A 22533-nucleotide genomic window follows, 5' to 3' on the forward strand; every position below is an offset into this window, starting at 1 on the left:
ATTCTTTAATGTAAAACTGAATTAAGTTTTTACTTCCATAATAGTTTAGCTGTCTTAATGTGCAATAAACATAAATATATATTGATATTGTCATTGATAAAGGCATGTATGTCGTTTATTTTCGTCAGTACTTCAGACTATCTAAACATTGTGACACAGTAAAGTCATCAAGAACACGTACATGAATACAGCGATGTTAGTGGGTTTTCAGTCAGAGCACGATCAAGTCAGTCCGTTCGTTTCCGGGAGGTCGATTTCCTCAGAAAACAGCTAGTGCTATTGACACTACAGAGGACTATTGTAGATGCTTGTAGACTAAGTAAAGAGTTAACACCATCTGCTGCGGCATTCCGTGGGCACAGCCGTCACGTCCGCACGTCTTCATCAATGAAGTCGATGGGCAGTGACGCGCATGTTTCCCCTCCTTGTGCTCCTGTGGTTGGCGTTGCAGCAGAGTTGGCAATGTCGTCGGGTCTGTGTGTTTCATCGTGGTCAGTTGTACACGACGTCGTGTTCCAGTGCTGGAGGCTCCCGCTGCCGAACACGAGGTAGATGAGACCGCCGAAGATGTAGACTGCTGCAGTGACAACGAAGAGGATTTCCCAGTTGCCTTGATATTCCTGGAATGTAAAATATTGCCGGGATGAAATATTCAGTTACGAACAGGAAGCTTGCTTATAATTGAATTGCGGACATGTGGTGCCAGTTTCACCTAAGCTGAATGCAAGACTGCTGCTGGCTAAGACAGATGAGGTTGCGAGACACAATGCTTTTTTTCAATTGAAAACGAATGTTTTCCTCCAGAACCTATGCCTTCTGTCGTGTAAGGACCAGATAAATTAGAAATGTAATATGTTGTTGATGTTTTCCCTAGAAGTCCACCTATTTATATCAGGAAAGAATAATGCTACATGAGGTGGCCGAGTCGTTTGTGGTGCCGCAATTTTCAGAGCTGCCTCGATGATCCCCTGATCCTTCGTTCCCATCTCGTGTGTCAATAAGCTGATCCGTAAAGATCAGGGTTAGACATTGGTCCTCAGAAAGGTATGTTTGTCGTAAGAGGCGACTAACGGAATCGGGTGTTCAGACCCGTGAAGATCCGGGTTAGAATTGATCTTCAGTAACCCATGCTTTTCGTAAGAGGCGACTAACGGGATCGGTGACTTTGCTGAAACATGTCATTGTTTCCAAATTGCGTAGATCGATGCTCATGCTTTTGATCGAGACTCAATTAATTACAAACCGCCGCCATATAGCTGGAAGATTGCTGAGTGCGGGGTAAGAATCAATTCAATCACTCACTAGCTGGAAAAATGCCATGTGTGGCGTTAAACAACAAACAAACAACAACAATAACAAAATGTCATCGGTGCAGGGTAGGTCAAAATGAAGCGAAAGGTCGTCATGTACATGAAACAATACTCAAAGCGGCGTTAAAGATAACTCAGTCTGGCGTGCAATAAAAATTGTCACTGCAATCTCTTAAGTTAAACAGTTTCGATATTTTTATTGTACATGCAACCAAATTTACAGCGTTTGAAATGCAATATATGTTTTGCATAATTCTTCACAATAGCTTTATAGTTCCTGTGTTTTAGGTGTTCTTAACCAAACGTTTTGAGAAGGAACTATACTTCGGAAGGTGCCATTAACGAATGCTAAAAAAGGACAGAAAGACTAATTAGATCAAGGGACCCAGTCGTCCGACCGATGCTAAAACAGAAATGAAAACGGTATTTGTGAAATATCAAGGACTTCCTCGCAGCAACACAGCACAAATACAATCGACGTATTTAAACATACACACCACTGTTGCACAACTTACCACATCAACACTTTCGGCAATGGTTGCGCTGCCCAAGAGGACAAAAGCCGATGCGATGGTGTTAGAAATGCCGAATGCAATGCCAGCATGTTGTGGTGAGATGTCGATGACGTTGACGATGTAACCACCTGCGTAGACGCAGCCGGTGAGGGACACCCCCATGATGAGGAGGGTGAGTTTGATGGTGGACTGGGAGGAGGGGAGGAATCCAGCAATGATGAGGACCAGTGCTGGGATCAGTTCACCTGCATTGACACAGTGATGCTCCAAGTAAGCTTATATGAACTATATGTGCAATATCTATATTAAATTATAACGACTCAACGTTGATGTCTCCAGGTGCTTTCAAGAAACGTTGTTGAAATAAGACATTATGTCTTGGAAAGTTAACAAATGATTTTCAGATTGATTTAAACTCGCATTTTCCTGACAATTCAAGACATTGTCCAAACTTTAAGGGATGTAAGTATTTTGACACAACAATGGATGGAGTGAGTACTTGCATTATCGTTTGCTTCCAGTTTGACGACTGAAGGGTTTAACCTTGACTACCCTTCCACAACTGTTCTAGTAACGAAAACCCGAGGTGATCAGGGTAAAACCCGAGGTTATCAAGTATGTAACTTCTAACGATTTGATTTGATATGGATGTAATATTCCGTCTATTAGCATCGTTATCACACAAACTTGTAGTCGCTTTTCGTCTACACACGATAAGCCGACTGAATCTCTGCATTACATGGCAACTTCTATGTCTCTGTTCTCTGTTGTACTTCGTCATATATGCTATCACAATTTTTCCTGTTCATGTGCAACGCCAATTTCGTACGTTTACAGACATCTGACCGAGGCAAGAGAATTAACTGAGGATAAAATTACAGTTGCCATCAACGGTACTGAGCAGCATGCTACATAATATACCACGTCACTGAACTGCATGCAGCATAATATACCACGTCATTGAACTGCATGCAGCATAATATACCACGTCACTGAACTGCATGCAGCATAATATACCACGTCACTGAACTGCATGCAGCATAATATACCACGTCATTGAACTGCATGCAGCATAATATACCACGTCACTGAACTGCTTGCAGCATAATATACCACGTCACTGAACTGCATGCAGCTTAATATACCACGTCATTGAACTGCATGCAGCATAATATACCACATCACTGAACTGCATGCAGCATAATATACCACATCGCTGAACTGCATGCAGCTTAATACACAACGTCATTGAACTGCATTCAGCATAATATACCACGTCACTGAACTGCATGCAGCATAATATACCACGTCACTGAACTGCATGCAGCATAATATACCACGTCACTGAACTGCATGCAGCATAATATACCACGTCACTGAACTGTACGCAGCATAATATACCACATCACTGAACTGCCTGCAGCTTAATGTACCACGTCACTGAACTGCATGCAGCATGTATGCCTTGATATTGAACTGTGACGATAGCGACCTGCATGCAGCATGATATTGTATACCTTGATATTGAACTATGACAGGCAGACCACGATAGTGACCTGCATGCAGCATGTATTGTGCTGTATGCAGCTGTATGCAGCTGTAATGAACTTGTGAAAGCGAACAAACTAACCTATAGAGTTGAATATTTTCCTGATAGATGTGGTCGACAGGTTGTCGGTGGAGCGGATATGATCAGTAATGTGTCCGGTCAACAAAATGACCACGAACATTCCCAAATGCGGAGTGGCTTGCAAGATGTTCTGGAGAAAAACGAACATAATCAAAGACATGATTTTGATTGCTAGTATGAACGCGTCTCGATGAACCTTTGTTAGGTAGCCGATTAGATATTGTGTGATATAACTATTGTTACAAGATATGTAATGAAGAAAGTAGTTGAAATGTATTTGAGAACAGTTTAAGTTCAGGCAATGTAAAAGGCAGTCACAAAGTGACGCACGTATTAAACGAAAGTCTAAAGCTGACTAGTTCGGATCTAAAGATGACGAACCAGGGATGATAACCAAGTCTGGATTCGAACCTCAACAAGTAAATCATGGAACAAGCTGGAAGCTCTGTACAGCAGTATGCGACATGCCAGGCCACTACTTCTCCCCGCGATCACCCTACACCCACCTCACCAACAAATAGCCCACGATTGCCCATACTCTATCTTAATTTCGCCCCAGCCCTAGTCCACGTACCTCCACTTCGTTGACAATCCCTACCTCAGACCGCCAATACCCTACCTCAGCCTAGAGAATTATATGCCACTGTTTTTGTATAAAAGACAATTGTGTAGAAATATATGTACACGTACCTTGTTTGTGTTATCAGTGATGACACGCTGTATGTAGGCAGATGTACAAGACAGATATACGTAACTCCCAAAAGCTCCACAAGTGTGGCTCACTAGAATGGCCCACAGAGGAAATGACGTCATCATACCACGCCAAGGGACCGTATCACCATCCTGAAAACAGTCAGCAAAGTAGACTTTTTAAGGACCTGTGTTGCCATAAATGAACACAACTATTCTGGACTAAAAGTCACAAGTTCATCTACCATGAATTTGGAAAATACACGATTCTCGTCAATGGAAATCACAGGTGGTTTTACGAAAGCATGTTCACAGTAACTATAGAAAAGTACTTCTCAATTATCATTTAATCACACAGACAATCTTGTTTTGAATAACACCAAATTATTCGATTACGTTTTATCATGGTAGAATCCTTGTATGTTTTCCTCCCAACTGGAAGGCAGATCCGTTATTAGAGATTAATTGTTTTTTATCTGCTTTACTGTAACTGAATGACGTTGCATGGTTATACATGCTGTCAAAGACTGACGCTGACATACCTTTACTGGACACAATCCCCGATTCCTCTGACTTCCGGTAATGAATTCCTTCTCTTCAACGGATATTCGGGTGTTAACGGATGGAGTATCAGTGACCAATACTATGCAGATTATTACCACCAGCAAGCTTAAATTTCCTGGAATATTTAACCGAGCTTGTAACATTACTGAACCACCGTTCATAACCCGGGTTCGATTCCCGACATAAGAACAATCACATTTTATCGTGACAACATGATTTGAAGCTAAGTACGTGAATGGGTCAGTTAGGCCTCCCCCACTTCAAACATTACATCAATAAGTTGAGCTATGTGTTGCGTGCGTGTGTATGTGTTTGTGTGCCTGTTGTCGCGTTCAGCGAAGACTGGCTGACTAAGGTCCAACCCTGCAGTGTTAATTCAGGCAAACCATGTTTAATGTGCAAATTCATTTCACTTTTAGAAGCATATAAACACATTATATTATGTGGCCATGTTTGATACATTGTTTACCTTTTTTTAATATTGTAAGATATATTTGTTGTACAAATATTACAGTCATGTGATAGCAAATCAAGGGTAAACATAAGCAAAACTAAAATCATGGTGTTTCGTAGAGGTGGACCTCTCAGATCCTATGAAAATTGGTACTATAAGGGCAGCAGAATAGAGACTGTTAACAATTATAGATATCTTGGTGTTGTGTTTACTCCTACTCTATCATGGACTAGGGCACAGAGTTGTTTAGCATCTCAGGCAAATAAAGCTTTAATGTCATTCTATGGTTACCAATATAAATATGGATTAGACTCTTGTACTGATGTATTTATAGTTTTTGACACAATGATTTTAGCTATAGTTACTTATGGAGCAGAGGTATGGGGTGTTCATTATTCACAAATTATTGAAAGAGTACAAACACAGTTATGCAAGAGGGTATTGATGCTGAATAAATATACATGTAATGTTATGGCATTGGGTGAATGTGGCGACAGTCGCATCGTTGTGTTTGAAATTGTGGAAAACCTCAAGAAACTATATAGCAGTTCAAGTGTACTAATGGATGGAAAATTCAAAATTTGCCCAAGACTGTTTTACCAGTTGTATATAATCCACTTACACATGCCTCATGCCACTCATATACCTGAACTATTCTGTTTGTTCCATGACAAGAAAGGTTCCACCTACTACAGACGTATCGAGCTTCTTCAGACGAAATGGGAGACTTTTGACTTACATTCTTACCTGGAGTTGGGATTTCTTATGTGTTTTCGTAACAACCTCTCATTTAATGCTATCAATCTGCCAATCAAGGTCAATCAGATACCGTGTTAATGACCTAACACCTTATCAGTCATGGATTACTGCACACATGTGCCACTCAGGGACAAACAAAACGACCTTGGCCACAGAGGGAAATTTCATCCAGATCAATCAAAATCTCATAGGCCACAGAGGGACGTGCCACAGAGGTACTAAACCAAACTGTTTCACTTTTGAGCAAATGTCAGACATACTGTCAATTTAAGACAATGTTGCAAGTTGAAAGATATCTGTCCTTAGACATTCCATGGTATTGCAAACATGTTTTAAGCCAGTTCAGATGTAATAACTTCAAACTTGCAACTGAAACAGGGAGGCATAATAATACACTGTACTGTAATAGACTTTGTTTATATTGTCATAGCAAAGGCATGTCATTAGTTGAAGATGAATACCACCTATTGATGGTTTGTCAACGCTATAAAGATGCACGAATTAAATGTTTCCACCATACCTATATTAGAAACCCGTGTAGGGAAAGTTTTGCAAGACTTATGTCATGTAAGGATGAAAATGTTTTGATAAGTATTGCTAAGTTTCTGATGAAGGCTCGTAAAATTAGAAATGCATACATTTCAGTCAATATTCTGCACATTAAGATCCATATGTTATTTCTTAGATATATTATGCCTATACATTGTGCAAAAATGTCAGACACTCTACAAAGCAAAATTGTATGATTGTTACAACATACTGTCACTTTGAGACAATTGTGCAAATTGAAAGATATTTTTCCTAAGATATGTTCTACAGTATTATAAACATGTTTTAAGCCAGTCCAGATATAATAACTTCCAACCTCCAACTGTAACATGGAGGCATAATACACTGTACTGTAATAGACACTGTTTATATTGCCATAGCAAAGGCATATCAGTAGTTGAAGACGAATACCATTTAATTGTCAATGTTTAAAAGATGCATAACATTGAATGATTTCCACCATGCCTATATATTGGTAAGCCGTGTAAGGATAGTTTTGTCAGACTTGTGTCATGTAAGGATGATGTCTTGATAAGTATTGATAAGTTTTTCTGATAAAAGCTTACATAAGATCCACATGTTATCTTAAGAAGGGTATATTATGCCTGTACATTGTGCAAAAATGTTTCCATAGTTTACAAAGGCAATAATGTATGACTTTAACTGGTTTACCAGCATCAAATAAAATGTGAAATTATTCTGTAATGTGAGCCATGGCCTTATATACTGAAATATATATACTGTCTGTCTGTCTGTCTGTCTGTCTGTCAATATGAAATTACATATACAGCTGACAGCAATATCTATTATACATCTTGATACATTGTTTACCTTGAATATAGAATAAACTGGGCCAAGAACCTCCACACCAGTGCTTGCAGAACAGAGTGATGAACATTGACCCAATGGCGCCAATTTGCGAACCTTGAAAGTAGATTTATTGCATCAAATGCACGATACTTTAAGTGTTGAACTTGATGCAGCATCAACAAACTTTGACTTTGATCTAGAGAATTCAGATACCTTTTACAAAAGTGGAATCAAATAAAGTATATTAAACAAATTATTACACGAAATGTACAAAGTGAAAAACAACTGTTGCTTTTAGACACTCCTGTGGGTCTACTGGTTCTTAGGTCAGAAGTATCTGTTACATACACCTACTCACCACTATAAGCCAGTCCTACAGGTCTCCCGGCTCCTTGAAGAGGCGACCATCTAGCCCGGACTGTCTATATACATACACCTACTCACCACTATAACCCAGTCCTACAAGTCTACCGGCTCCTTGAAGAGGCGACCATCTAGCCCGGACTGGCTATATACATACACCTACTCACCACTATAAGCCAGTCCTACAAGTCTCCCGGCTCCTTGAAGAGGCGACCATCTAGCCCGGACTGGCTATATACATACACCTACTCACCACTATAAGCCAGTCCTACAAGTCTCCCGGCTCCTTGAAGAGGCGACCATCTAGCCCGGACTGGCTATATAAATTCACCTACTCACCACTATAGGCCAGTCCTACAAGTCTTCCGGCTCCTTGAAGAGGTGACCATCTAGCCCGGACTGTCTATATACATACACCTACTCACCACTATAAGCCAGTCCTACAAGTCTCTCGGCTCCTTGAAGAGGCGACTATCCAGCAATGTCGATATACATGCCTCTACTCACCACTGTAAGCCAGTGCTGCGAGTCTACCGGCTTCTTGAGGAGGTGACCACTCTTAGCCATCAGAATCTGTATACATGCCTCTACTCACCACTGTCAAGCCTTTTGAGGAGGGCCTCTACTCACCACTGTAAGCCAGTCCTGCGAGTCTACCGGCTTCTTGAGGAGGTGACCATCTAGCCATCAGAATCTGTATACATGCCTCTACTCACCACTGTAAGCCAGTCCTGCCAGTCTATCGGCTTCTTGAGGAGGTGACCATCTAGCCATCAGAATCTGTATACATGCCTCTACTCACCACTTTAAGCCAGTCCTGCGAGTCTACCGGCTTCTTGAGGAGGTGACCATCTAGCCATCAGAATCTGTATACATGTCTCTACTCGTCACTGTAAGCCAGTCCTGCGAGTCTACCGGCTTCTTGAGGAGGTGACCATCTAGCCCGGACTTTCTATATACATTCACCTACTCACCACTGTAAGCCAGTCCTGCAAGTCTACCGGCTTCTTGAGGAGGTGACCATCTAGCCATCAGAATCTGTATACATGCACCTACTCACCACTGAAAGCCAGTCCTGCGAGTCTACCGGCTTCTTGGGGAGGTGACCATCTAGCCATCAGAATCTGTATACATGTCTCTACTCGTCACTGTAAGCCAGTCCTGCGAGTCTACCGGCTTCTTGAGGAGGTGACCACCTAGCCATCAGAATCTGTATACATGCCTCTACTCACCACTGTAAGCCAGTCATGCCAGTCTATCGGCTTCTTGAGGAGGGCCTCTATTCACCACTGTAAGCCAGTCCTGCGAGTCCACCGGCTTCTTGAGGAGGTGACCATCTAGCCATCAGAATCTGTATACATGCCTCTACTCACCACTGTAAGCCAGTCCTGCGAGTCTACCGGCTTCTTGAGGAGGTGACCATCTAGCCATCAGAATCTGTATACATGCCTCTACTCACCACTTTAAGCCAGTCCTGCGAGTCTACCGGCTTCTAGGGGAGGTGACCATCTAGCCATCAGAATCTGTATACATGTCTCTACTCGTCACTGTAAGCCAGTCCTGCGAGTCTACCGGCTTCTTGAGGAGGTGACCATCTAGCCCGGACTGTCTATATACATTCACCTACTCACCACTGTAAGCCAGTCCTGCAAGTCTACCGGCTTCTTGAGGAGGTGACCATCTAGCCATCAGAATCTGTATGCACCACTATCACCACTGAAAGCCAGTCCCTGCGAGTCTACCGGCTTCTTGGGGAGGTGACCATCTAGCCATCAGAATCTGTATACATGTCTCTACTCGTCATTGTAAGCCAGTCCTGCGAGTCTACCGGCTTCTTGAGGAGGTGACCACCTAGCCATCAGAATCTGTATACATGCCTCTACTCACCACTGTAAGCCAGTCATGCCAGTCTATCGGCTTCTTGAGGAGGGCCTCTATTCACCACTGTAAGCCAGTCCTGCGAGTCCACCGGCTTCTTGAGGAGGTGACCATCTAGCCATCAGAATCTGTATACATGCCTCTACTCACCACTGTAAGCCAGTCCTGCGAGTCTACCGGCTTCTTGAGGAGGTGACCATCTAGCCATCAGAATCTGTATACATGCCTCTACTCACCACTTTAAGCCAGTCCTGCGAGTCTACCGGCTTCTAGGGGAGGTGACCATCTAACCATCAGAATCTGTATACATGTCTCTACTCGTCACTGTAAGCCAGTCCTGCGAGTCTACCGGCTTCTTGAGGAGGTGACCATCTAGCCCGGACTGTCTATATACATTCACCTATTCACCACTGTAAGCCAGTCCTGCGAGTCCACCGGCTTCTTGAGGAGGTGACCATCTAGCCATCAGAATCTGTATACATGCACTTAGTCACCACTGCAAGCCAGTCCTGCAAGTCTACCGGCTTCTTGGGGAGGTGACCATCTAGCCATCAGAATCTGTGTACATGCCCCTACTCACCACTGTAAGCCAGTCCTGCGAGTCTTCCGGGTTCTTGAGGAGGTGACCATCTAGCCATCAGAATCTGTATACATGCCCCTACTCACCACTGTAAGCCAGTCCTGCCAGTCTACCGGCTTCTTGAGGAGGTGACCATCTAGCCATCAGAATCTGTATACATGCCTCTACTCACCACTTTAAGCCAGTCCTGCAAGTCTACCGGCTTCTTGAGGAGGTGACCATCTAGCCCGGACTGTCTATATACATTCACCTACTCACCACTGTAAGCCAGTCCTGCAAGTCTACCGGCTTCCTGAGGAGGTGACCATCTAGCCATCAGAATCTGTATACATGCCTCTACTCACCACTGTAAGCCAGTCCTGCGAGTCTACCGGCTTCTTGAGGACGTGACCATTTAGCATCAGAATCTGTATACATGCCTCTACTCACCACTGTAAGCCAGTCCTGCGAGTCTACCGGCTTCTAGGGGGGGGTGACCATCTAGCCATCAGAATCTGTATACATGCACCTACTCACCACTGTAAGCCAGTACTGCAAGTCTACCGGCTTCTTGAGGAGGTGACCATCTAGCCATCAGAATCTATATACATACACCTACTCACCACTATAAGACAGTACTGCAAGTCTACCGGCTTTTTGAGGAGGTGACCATCTAGCCATCAGAATCTGTATACATGTACCTACTCACCACTGAAAGCCAGTCCTGCGAGTCTACCGGCTTCTTGGGGAGGTGACCATCTAGCCATCAGAATCTGTATACATGCATCTACTCACCACTGTAAGCCAGTCCTGCAAGTCTACCGGCTTCTTGAGGAGGTGACCATTTAGCCATCAGAATCTGTATACATGCACCTACTCACCACTGAAAGCCAGTCCTGCAAGTCTACCGGCTTCTTGGGGCGGTGACCATCTAGCCATCAGAATCTGTGTACATGCACCTACTCACCACTGTAAGCCAGTCCTGCGAGTCTACCGGCTTCAGGGGGGTGACCATCTAGCCAGGAATCTGTATACATGCACCTACTCACCACTGTAAGCCAGGTCCTGCAAGTCTACCGGCTCTTGAGGAGACCATCTAGCCATCGGAATCTGTATACATGTACCTACCACCACTGAAAGCCAGTCCTGCGAGTCTACCGGCTTCTTGGGGAGGTGACCATCTAGCCATCAGAATCTGTATACATGCATCTACTCACCACTGTAAGCCAGTCCTGCAAGTCTACCGGCTTCTTGAGGAGGTGACCATTTAGCCATCAGAATCTGTATACATGCACCTACTCACCACTGAAAGCCAGTCCTGCAAGTCTACCGGCTTCTTGGGGCGGTGACCATCTAGCCATCAGAATCTGTGTACATGCACCTACTCACCACTGTAAGCCAGTCCTGCGAGTCTTCCGGGTTCTTGAGGAGGTGACCACCTAGCCATCAGAATCTGTATACATGCCTCTACTCACCACTGTAAGCCAGTCATGCCAGTCTATCGGCTTCTTGAGGAGGTGACCATCTAGCCATCAGAATCTGTATACATGCCCCTACTCACCACTGTAAGCCAGTCCTGCCAGTCTATCGGCTTCTTGAGGAGGGCCTCTACTCACCACTATAAGCCAGTCCTGCGAGTCTACCGGCTTCTTGAGGAGGTGACCATGAATCTGTATACACCATCATCTAGCCATCAGAATCTGTAAACATGCCCCTACTCACCACTGTAAGTCAGTCCTGCGAGTCTACCGGCTTCTTGGGAGGTGACCATCTAGCCATCAGAATCTGTATACATGCCCCTACTCACCACTGTAAGCCAGTCCTGCGAGTCTACCGGCTTCTTGAGGAGGTGACCATCTAGCCATCAGAATCTGTATACATGCCTCTACTCACCACTTTAAGCCAGTCCTGCGAGTCTACCGGCTTCTTGAGGAGGTGACCATCTAGCCCGGACTGTCTATATACATTCACCTACTCACCACTGTAAGCCAGTCCTGCAAGTCTACCGGCTTCCTTGAGGAGGTGACCATCTAGCCATCAGAATCTGTATACATGCCTCTACTCACCACTGTAAGCCAGTCCTGCGAGTCTACCGGCTTCTTGAGGAGGTGACCATTTAGCATCAGAATCTGTATACATGCCTCTACTCACCCTGTAAGCCAGTCCACCACTGTAGGGGGTGACCATCTAGCCATCCTGTATACATGTCTCACCACTGTAAGCCAGTCCTTCTACCGGCTCTCTTGAGGAGGTGACCATCTAGCCATCAGAATCTATATACATACACCTACTCACCACTCTAAGACAGTACTGCAAGTCTACCGGCTTTTTGAGGAGGTGACCATCTAGCCATCAGAATCTGTATACATGTACCTACTCACCACTGAAAGCCAGTCCTGCGAGTCTACCGGCTTCTTGGGGAGGTGACCATCTAGCCATCAGAATCTGTATACATGCATCTACTCACCACTGTAAGCCAGTCCTACAAGTCTACCGGCTTCTTGAGGAGGTGACCATTTAGCCATCAGAATCTCGTAGATACATGCTACTCACCACTGTAAGCCAGTCCTGCAAGTCTACCGGCTTCTTGGGGAGGTGACCATCTAGCCATCAGAATCTATATACATGCACCTACTCACCACTGTAAGCCAGTCCTGCAAGTCTACCGGCTTCTTGAGGAGGTGACCATCTAGCCCTGACTGTCTATATACATTCACCTACTCACCACTGAAAGCCAGTCCTGCAAGTCTACCGGCTTCTTGAGGAGGTGACCATCTAGCCATCAGAATCTGTATACATGCCCTACTCACCACTGTAAGCCAGTCCTGCAAGTCTACCGGCTTCTTGAGGAGGTGACCATCTAGCCATCAGAATCTGTAAACATGCCCCTACTCACCACTGTAAGCCAGTCCTGCGAGTCTACCTGCTTCTTGGGGAGGTGACCATCTAGCCAGGATAGTCTGTATAGCTGGCCATGTGGCTCCCTGTGTTTGTAATAAACCAAGTCGTTCTTATTCAAGCCCACACAAGGCTCACTAATAATACAATGAGACAATCAAGCACTTAAACATGGAAATCCTTTGTACCTGCTACATAATCAAATTATAACATAGGTTTGGACTTTTATAGCTGAAGATATACAGTCCATATGGACACGCACGCACTCACACGCATAGACACATGCATGCCAGTCAAATCTCACCTGACTCAGTCCGAGTATGAACCTAGATGTTATGGCCAGTTCCTTGTTTGTCTCAAATGATAAAGGTGTCAGCAGCGTCACAAGCGCTGAAATAAACATGCACGTGCACAAAACGCTCTTTCCGCCATACTTCCAAGCCAGCACGCCACTGGGCAGCTGAGTGATGACGTCACCCCACAGCAGAAAGTTGCCCAGCAACCGTTGTGTCCCTTCTCCATACTGTAAACAAATAAAGGTAACAAAGTAGCTGTTAGAATACGTGAGATATTTACAATAGTTTTATCTCTCGTTTAGAGTATCATGCCAGCTATGTTAACGCCGGGGAGACAATAAAAAGTTGTATATGCGTGTCTAACCAGTCTTTGGAGTTGGCCATTTTAAGACCAATCCAGAAAATATGTCTAAGCATTGTTTCCGAAGTCTTCATTGTATAACTATTATCGTTACAGAGTGTCTACTTCTACTACTTCTCCTTCTTCCACTACGGAATACAAGATCTCACAACCCGTAGCCTGTGGTTAATTACGCGTACGGAGCACCACTATTTCATGGCTGCAACACCAGGTTTCATCAAGGTATATAATTTGAAACCCCAAATTGCCGTATTATTCAACTGTTCTGAGATAAGCTGATCGCATGGACAGGATTGAGTACTTTTCTCTAAACACAGCTCTGACATCTCCCCTTTTGGTGTACCTGAACCCCATTTCTACCAGAGCTACAATAAGTGTTGTTTTCGAGACATTTATTGCATCTTTGATCTCATCTTGTATTTTAGCAACCGTTGGTAGGATTTTGCGTTCATACAGTTTATAAACTGCACGGCGTATGACACCCTTATCAAAGCTATCCAATTTGTGTTTCCTACCTGGTTTTGATTTTGACACGACCCCTGAGGTAACTGATTTGTTTACAACTTTGTAAACCTGACTATATCTCAAATTAGGGGCTTTACACATTCTATAGTAAACCCTGTCATAGCTGACGAGAGGTTTCCCTTTGTTTCTCCAGTATGAAATAATGTTATAAATTTGAAATTAATTGTTCTGCAGAGATATCAAGTCGCATGTTTCCAGTTCAATGCTCATACACGAAGTGAAACTTCTATGGGTGAACAAGATTATCTATGCGATTTGAATTAAGACTTTTTTACGTAATTATTCTGAATATAACTACTACAAGAGTTCCATCGTTTTCACATATAGATGTTAAAAAACCCAACATTTTACAATCATTTATGTAATTTAATTAGTTGAGGCTATATGAATAATTATAGTCTGTATTTCAAAACTACAGGTTGTACTTAGAATATTAAGAATGTTGTTAAAACGTCAAACTTTCCTCCTCTGAAGTCACCCCTCAAGTGCATTTTTTCATCTGAGCTTTAATATCCAACTAGGTAGTGTCGTACATGTATCATGTATGTGCTTTTATCTTGTGTCAAATTCTTCATATTGATATTGAAGCCAAAAATCATTTTCCAAGCATTTCTGGCCTTTATTTTTTTAGTGATGCCTTCTGTGCTGATGCTGCTTGATGATGTTGACATGATTTTCCTATACATTCCATACCATGATTACAGGGGTTATAAACGCATCCACCACACAGACGCATACGCACATGCACATGCGCACGCACACACGCACACACAAACACGCACACACACACGCGCACACGCACGCACATGTTTTGTCATATACCTTGCACATGTGTGATCCGAGGCAACCGGTATCCTCATTCGTTACAGTTGATAGGTTAGTCGAGTCTGTGGTATTTTTGACATCACAGCTGTTTGGTTCAATAGTGAATCTCAGAGTGTACATGTTGACAAATCCCAGGAAACAAATTAAGGATATCCCAAAGCGACTGGAAGCACAATATGGAGCAGGAGCTGTAAGATACAAAATCAATATACAACGGCATTGAACCCACCCATATGTCCTCGGTGACCAGTTACTGTGAACCACGTTTATAACGAACGTTATATAACTACGAACTGGGCGATATAACGAACTGAATTTTGTCTCCGCGGCCAATTGTTATATATTTTAGTCGAAATACGCATAACGAACTACGGTTGCAACTAAACGTTGAGTCATGATTACACAATGCCATTTAGAAAGTGGTCAAATGTAACATATGTTATATTTGGGAATACACTTTCTTAGTAAGGTACACAGATTCTTGTACTTTTTTGGGTTTGAGTCTCATCCGGGATTCGAACCCACACCCTGAGAGTCAGGCACCTAATCGCCAGCACACAAAGTCAGCCACCTAACACGCTCAGCCAACGTGGAAGTCGCGGTGGCTGAGCGGGTTAGGTGGCTGACTTTGTGTGCTGTCGATTAGGTGTAATCCCAAATATGACATTATGTTAAACGGTGGTTTACTGTACATCTAAACATTTTAGCATGGAGTGAGAGAGTTTGGTTTTACTCCGCATTTAGCAATATTCCAGCACTATCACGGCGGGGAACACCAGGAATGTGCTTCACAGATTGTACCCATGTGGGGAATTAACCCGAGTCTTCGGCATGGCGAGCGAACGCTTTAACCACTCTATAGGTTACACCACCGCCCGTGTTAGCATGGAAGTAACAGATGTCGAGTATATATTTTTGTTCAAATAATACATCTTAATTCCAATACATCTTCACTGTAAATTACAATGGGTTAATGCACAGTAGGAATGTCTCGTGGTCTGGGAATGTTGACGCGCCCTCGTGACACCGAAGGGACTGAAGATCAATACAATTTTACCTATGGTTTGCTTATTGCCGTCAGTGATGTAGACTTCTGCTTTCGAAGTGTTTATTGCTACTTAGAAGCTTATAAGAGTGTTTGTGTATCGTGAATCAAAACAAAGCTTGTAGTTACTTTAAAGCAGTTTGATCATCCAAGTAGTATCTGTATACACATTAACTAGCAAATAACTGAATATGGCTGAAATGAATAGCTGTGTTAACACCATCATTTTGAACTCCTGACCGCAAGCCAATCAGACCAGCAATGCCAGATATTCCTCCCGACAGGAGATTGAAGGCTTGGCTTGCGTGGACTTTCACGGACAGAGGTTGTGACAGGTGTTAGCTGGATCTGCAGAGATATTATGGTTTAAACGCCACGATTAGGTCTTTGTTGTGAACTAATCTCACGGAGTTAGCATTCGGCGTTCTAACCAGGAAGAGCATTATGTTATTTATGGAGGTATCACTCAACCCCTTTAATCCCAAAGAGAGGAACTACTGTCCTTTTCAGAATTAAAACTTCTACCTTATATGTTATCATCATCCTAACACAAGTATGGAAGCTGATTAAATATCGTTAAGTATCTTATCTGTTGTCCACAAGCAAAAGATACGTGTCCCTCGATCTGAGAATCTTCTGAATCATATGGCATTCAACAATGCTACAGCGTGTATCTCAGTATTGTGTTACGGAACTGTGGAAGATCGCCTCAAGGGTCAACATCAAGACGAATTTGCTCATTCTATTCATTTCCGTACGTGCACAAACTCACCTAATGTCATTAGGCAATGTCATATCACATTATTCGAGTAATTGGTCTCCGGTAGAGTCCGCGGTGTAAACTACATCTATTCATTACATTGTATAGATACGGAATGTCTTACCTTAAGGTTATAACCGAAACATATCACATAAGTAAAAGCAAGATACGGTGTTTTGTCATAACTCTTAATATCCCTATATTTTAGATAAAATGTCCTATAGAAAACTAACTTCAATACATTCAGCACTTTTGATTAAGTGTTAACATCCGGTAAAGCATAAGAAAGGACTGTTGACTAACTGGTTCTTCTGGCTTATAAGCAGGGCCGCATGAAACCCTTAAAACTAATACTAATATTCATAATTATCATAATAACACTCACCTTGAGTTCCTTGTTGCTGTGCTCTAACACGTCTCGCCATGTTTGTTTCTGTTGAGCTAGAGACAGACTGGCATTCAGACCAGCTAGGAATGGTTTCATGTGGGAAGTAATTATGTTTCTGACATTGTACCTGTCATGTTTCGCCGAATGGCTTGCTCCGTGTAAAGATATGGGGTTTACATATTAGTGTGTATGACATTCTGCTCGCGCAAAAGAAAGACATTAGAAGGGATTCATACGATGCATTTGTAGGCAGTCACCGAACAATCGATAACTCTCAACAGGCATTCATAAAGTGGCAGCAAACTATAGCCCCAAAATAACTGTCCATTCGTCTTCAGTGTTTTTGTCGTTGAAAACCTTTACAGAAGTATTAGTTATATGGTAAACAAATAAACCAACACTGACATTAGACATATGTCAAGAGCATAAATAGTGGATGAACATAGTGAAAGGTCGTATAAGTCTGGATCTTTATCTCTCAGCGCCAACAGATGGAGATTACGATCCCTGTATCGATCAGCGTCGTCCTTGTGCTCGTGCAGGTGGTATATTTGATTACGTTTTACTAAAGTGGTAAAGTGAGGGCTGAGTTACTAAAGGCTTTTCTCTTACATTAAACTGACAGGCTCTGTCATAACCAAAATGCTCAGAATGCTCCAGTACTGTAACAGCTTACACGCTTATGTTCAAACGTTTACTTTAACTAAGTCTTGTGAAATGCATCCACACAATCATTTTCAGGTAATCATAGTTTGATTCAATAAAGTAAGCTCTAAAATCAAATTTTAAAACATAAAGTTCATTCAAATCGTTTTTCTTCCATCTCATGTGTCTTCACAATGTAATCGGACGACGTTTAAATGTTTTAGTTGCTGGAAAACATGTTCATCATGAGTGGTAGCTGAAACGTTCCGTGCCTGGAAGTGACAAATGGAAAGAGCATCATCCCATTAACGTGGACAACTATTAGAGTATGGGACATTTGAGCATCTAAACCAATATGTGTATTGGCATCAACAAAGAATAACCGTTACTTTGATGCCTGTAGAGGGATGCTGTGTCTGCATTTACTTCAAATTATAGTCTGCAAGCATGGAAAAAAACTGCAGACCTTGGAAGCCATCCCTTGTCATACAGATCGCATCGTTATCGGTTTTTGAGCATGTAAGAATTCTCATTCAGGATCCAATATCAACTCATTACATTTCAATTTTACGCGAAAGCGTATATATGGTCCCCCAATCCCTACCAATGATGACTTGATTGTGAGTGTTGCTGAAGACAACATGCACGTCATCACTTGTGTTGATAGGTAATGTGAAGCAGCGCAATGTGAAGCAGCGCAAGGATAATGATGATGGTTTACGTTATTTATATTAATCAACCAGGGCCCGGTTGTTCAATACTCGGTTATCTTAACCGCCGGTTAACTCCTAACGGCCGGTTAAATCCTTAACCGGCCGTTAGGTAACTGAACGTTAAATATGCGTTGTTCAAAACATTGTTAGTCATGCCGTTAGCTAACGTCGCCGTCAAAGTTTAACAATGTGGTTAACGTCACTGGTTAGCTTCCATATATCCCATAATTCCGTTTTCTGTTTACTTCCGGTTTACCAAAAATGGAAACGCAAAATGTCGCCTGCACCCCAAGGAAAAAGAGAAGTCGAAATTTCTCTGCTGACGAAGAGAATGTAATCCAGTTAATGGTTGAGGCCAACTCTATAATTTATCATAGGCATGCGAATGTCGTAGCGCTACCAACGTTTTCAATTGGAACACAAGGTTCCAGCCGTTTGCATAATTTATATTTCAAAGACATATGATCCCAGCTCTGTGTGGGACTTACTTCAATTCCAACAACAGAAAAGATATTTTAATGAAAACTATAGCACAGCTATAGATAAAATATGATGAATCCATGAAAACAATATTAATATTAGAAGTATGTTGTCCGTGGATAGAAAATGTATAAATATTACACACAGAGTTACGCTTAGACGGCTACAGTCTTAATGAATCTTTGAATTCCCACAAGACCTATCGCTCACTTTTCACTCCTTAAATTGTCATTACTGTATGGCCAAGTCGTGAAGATGCTATCAATATCATTTATTAATTATTTGCCAAGTCTGTCAAAAATTGTAATGTATGAACACACATTGCCAAATCTTTTAACATCAAACAATATAGATGTTGTGAAATTAATACCATTAGCTTTTACCTGAAACATGCATTTAATGCCAATAGAAACTTAATATGTTACTAGCACCACGTGCAAGTATTCAAAAGGTAATTGTACTATAGGCCCCAGGGCCAACACTGCTGAATAAAATCGATCTATTATCCGACCTTACTGTTGACAGGAATCTCATGAAAATGTTCATGTCCCGAGTAGATTACTGCAACAGCCTCCTCACCAACGTCAACAAAGATCAGCTACGTCGCCTTCAAGCCCTCCAAAACACTGCTGCAAGAATCATTACAAAGTCTAAAGTCTTCGATCACATTACTCCAATTCTAAATGATTTACACTGGCTACCAATCACCGGAAGAATTGACTACAAAACTATTGTAATGACGTACAAGTGTCTCAACGGAATGGCCCCTGACTACCTCGCAGAGTTACTGCCCCTGTATCAGCCCACACGCTCACTGAGATCACAAAACCAAATGCTAGTGATAGTGCCTAACATCAAAACCAACTTTGGCAAAAGGTCGTTCGCTTTCAATGCAGCAATGAAGTGGAACGCGCTACCGCTTGAACTCAAAACCAGCGAGTCACTAACATCTTTTAAGACTGGCCTCAGAACATTTCTTTTCAAGTGTCATTTTCCATCTTAAGCGCGCAGAGCATTTATCAGTGAATGATGCGCTATATAAATGCAATTATTATTATTATTATTAATAATACTGTGCAATATCGTCATTATCTGAACGCCTTCACAGACGCATATTCCGGAAAGATGTCTTGAAAAACATGAAGCTGCGTCTAATTTATAGATGAACATAATTTCCTCGATACTCATTAATAAGGTGAACCTCCATTTAATGCATAGATAGTTCTTTTCAATGTCTTCAAGGACGGAAAACATGTATTATATTTCATAAGGGTATTATAGAACGCTGCAACGATTCGGCAGAGAAATACCATTGTATTCCTTCTATGAACCTATCAGTGTATAACATTAGCATTCAGATATTGTTATAAAATAAGTTAAAAATTCCAAATATTATCGTGTAATATGACAAGAGATAGTGTTGTGTTCGCTGTGACAAAAAGGTTTCGATATTCAAATATAACATTTAATCAAAGTGACTACGAAGTAGGCCTGCATATCACTCACAACAGAAATAGATGCATAATAATGTTTTGTTTATTTTCCTACACATCAGTTGCGAGAGCAATGTTTATGCTAACTAAGTTTTCGTCAATTTATATAGCATTTTTAAAAGATGATTTGCTTCAATTAAAACATTCGAAGAATGAAAAAGAAATTAGGCCTATTGCTGAAATGATTAGTAAAAATATAATTAAAATCCATCTATGGGAAGGGATGCCAGACGGACATATCCAAACAAAATCAGATAATTACTTGGAGTATAGACTTTCAAAAATAGCATATTAATTAACAATGATATCAGTTTTTCATAAAATCATTAATAATTCTGAAACGTTGCCGATAAACCTGGAATCGTGTTCAGATGTTTTCATAAATACACTCACACGAACGCCCAAGTGCACTTTGCGCCCTATTGGATAGTGTTTACAAAATCACGTTTCGCGAAGGCCGGTATTGAAACGCCAATTATACATCACTTATATTTCATATTCAGCGGCGACAAATGAATCACTGAATTCTAAGGCTGGGACGGGTACTCGGGTACTCGCATCCGGGTCGGGTACAGCTGGAATCGAGTCCTATTTCTAGGAATCGAGTATCCGGAAAGGGAGAGAGCTCTGTAATGACAAGGGCAGACAATAGCTTGTCCTTTACATATTTGACGTAACACACATTTACATCAGTGAGTGAGTGAGTGAGTTTAGTTTTACGCCGCACTCAGCAATATTCCAGCTATATGACGGCGATCTGTAAATAATCAAGTCTGGACCAGACAATCCAGAGATCAACAACATGAGCATCGATGTGCCCAATTGGGAACCGATGACATTTGTCAACCAAGTCAGCGAGTCTGACCACCCGATCCCGTTAGTCGCCTCTTACGACAAGCATGGGTTACTGAAGATCAATATTCTAATCCGGAAATTCACGGGTTTTTACATCATTGGTATTGTCCGATTAATGGAGCATAGTTTTAATGACTGTAATTTATCTGTGCATAAGCAGTGAGTAGTTAAGTTACAGTAGCAGCAGGAACGAAACGTTCGTTGTTGTAACGAGGAATGTAAGTAATGGTGTTACTCTCTATATTGGTTAAACAGACGTAACTTAAATAGCTTGAGGTCAGTTTTAATGTCTTGTTACCAACTTTTCAAGTTTTCTATAATAATCTCTGTCAAATCGTGATTGAATATTCAGAAAGTTGACCCGAATGTATTTCTTACATTTCCGGGTACTCGATTCCGATTCGGGTACGTACATGCGGGTACTCGATTCCATTTTTTCCTACTCGTCCCAGCCTTACTGAATTCCTCATACATATTAGAATCTAATTACAACTGGTCTTTGTCACCAATACCAAGCGTCTAGATAAACTGAAACGAAAGATATTGGGGGTGGAAACAAATGCTGTGCTCGAAAGACAACACCTGTTTGAAATGTAAAAAAAGAAAATTTCAGACTTTACACTGTGTAGCATTTTCTCAAATTTTCAGACACCCATTTGCATGGAAAGAGCATAGTAGCAAGAAATAGGAAATTAAAAATAGATACAATACAGGAATGTGATGTGTTTACACGAAACTGTCACGTTTCTGTGCTGCGTGACGCCATGACTGACGCAAAATCACACATAACGACACTGGCTTCTTCTCTTTCTTAAAATGGGAGTGTATTTGGCAATTTCTCTGAGGTGAAGGAAGGTAGAATAAGAGTATACACAATCACCATATCCCGCCGGTTACACTTTCAGTATCATAATGTAATCGTTCGGATATTTTTTTCATGAAACTAATTTAATTATCTACATTTAGCCTTGTTCAATATCATATCATACGTGGGTATAGGGTGTACGTGTTATATTCTTTGAAAGTTATTGTTTGAATAATATTTACAGAAGGAATTCACACATTTAGTGTAGTGAAGCATATATAAACCTTTCCACAAGTGTTAAAAGATGAAACGTAGGCATCATGTACTTGTACAACATGTATTTTAGTTCCTATGATGTGCATA

At 41.9% G+C, this 22533-nt stretch overlaps 2 protein-coding genes across 2 annotated transcripts; both read right to left on the bottom strand.

Moving 5' to 3' along the window:
- LOC124258059 (sialin-like) lies at positions 1 to 8335 on the bottom strand. The gene is made up of 7 exons (XM_046692135.1): positions 8275 to 8335; positions 7303 to 7395; positions 4688 to 4824; positions 4146 to 4298; positions 3456 to 3585; positions 1826 to 2070; positions 1 to 620 (listed from the first exon to the last, which is right to left on the bottom strand). The coding sequence occupies exons 1-7, from the start codon at positions 8330 to 8332 to the stop codon at positions 366 to 368; spliced, it is 1071 nt and encodes a 356-aa protein (XP_046548091.1). The 5' UTR covers positions 8333 to 8335; the 3' UTR covers positions 1 to 365.
- Positions 8336 to 12969: 4634 nt separating this feature from the next.
- Positions 12970 to 17994, bottom strand: LOC124258058 (sialin-like). The gene is made up of 4 exons (XM_046692134.1): positions 17177 to 17994; positions 14984 to 15174; positions 13284 to 13502; positions 12970 to 13065 (listed from the first exon to the last, which is right to left on the bottom strand). The coding sequence occupies exons 1-4, from the start codon at positions 17214 to 17216 to the stop codon at positions 12970 to 12972; spliced, it is 546 nt and encodes a 181-aa protein (XP_046548090.1). The 5' UTR covers positions 17217 to 17994.
- Between the last annotated feature and the right edge of the window lie 4539 nt (positions 17995 to 22533).

Source organism: Haliotis rubra, unplaced genomic scaffold, assembly GCF_003918875.1.
Source record: "Haliotis rubra isolate DU_JTF1 unplaced genomic scaffold, ASM391887v1 Scf680, whole genome shotgun sequence".
Classification (NCBI taxonomy): domain Eukaryota; kingdom Metazoa; phylum Mollusca; class Gastropoda; order Lepetellida; family Haliotidae; genus Haliotis; species Haliotis rubra.

Coding starts and splice junctions, on each gene's coding strand:
- LOC124258059 (XM_046692135.1), bottom strand. CDS start 8,332: ATGGCTAGATGGTCACCTCCTCAAGAAGCCGGTAGACTCGCAGGACTG. Junction 4,825..7,302: donor CAGTTTATTCTATATTCAAG/GTAAACAATGTA, acceptor TAAATATTCCAG/GAAATTTAAGCTTGCTGGTG. Junction 621..1,825: donor TTGCCGAAAGTGTTGATGTG/GTAAGTTGTGCA, acceptor TTTACATTCCAG/GAATATCAAGGCAACTGGGA.
- LOC124258058 (XM_046692134.1), bottom strand. CDS start 17,216: ATGGCGAGACGTGTTAGAGCACAGCAACAAGGAACTCAAG. Junction 13,503..14,983: donor TCGGATCACACATGTGCAAG/GTATATGACAAA, acceptor ATTTGTTTACAG/TATGGAGAAGGGACACAACG. Junction 13,066..13,283: donor TCATACTCGGACTGAGTCAG/GTGAGATTTGAC, acceptor TTACAAACACAG/GGAGCCACATGGCCAGCTAT.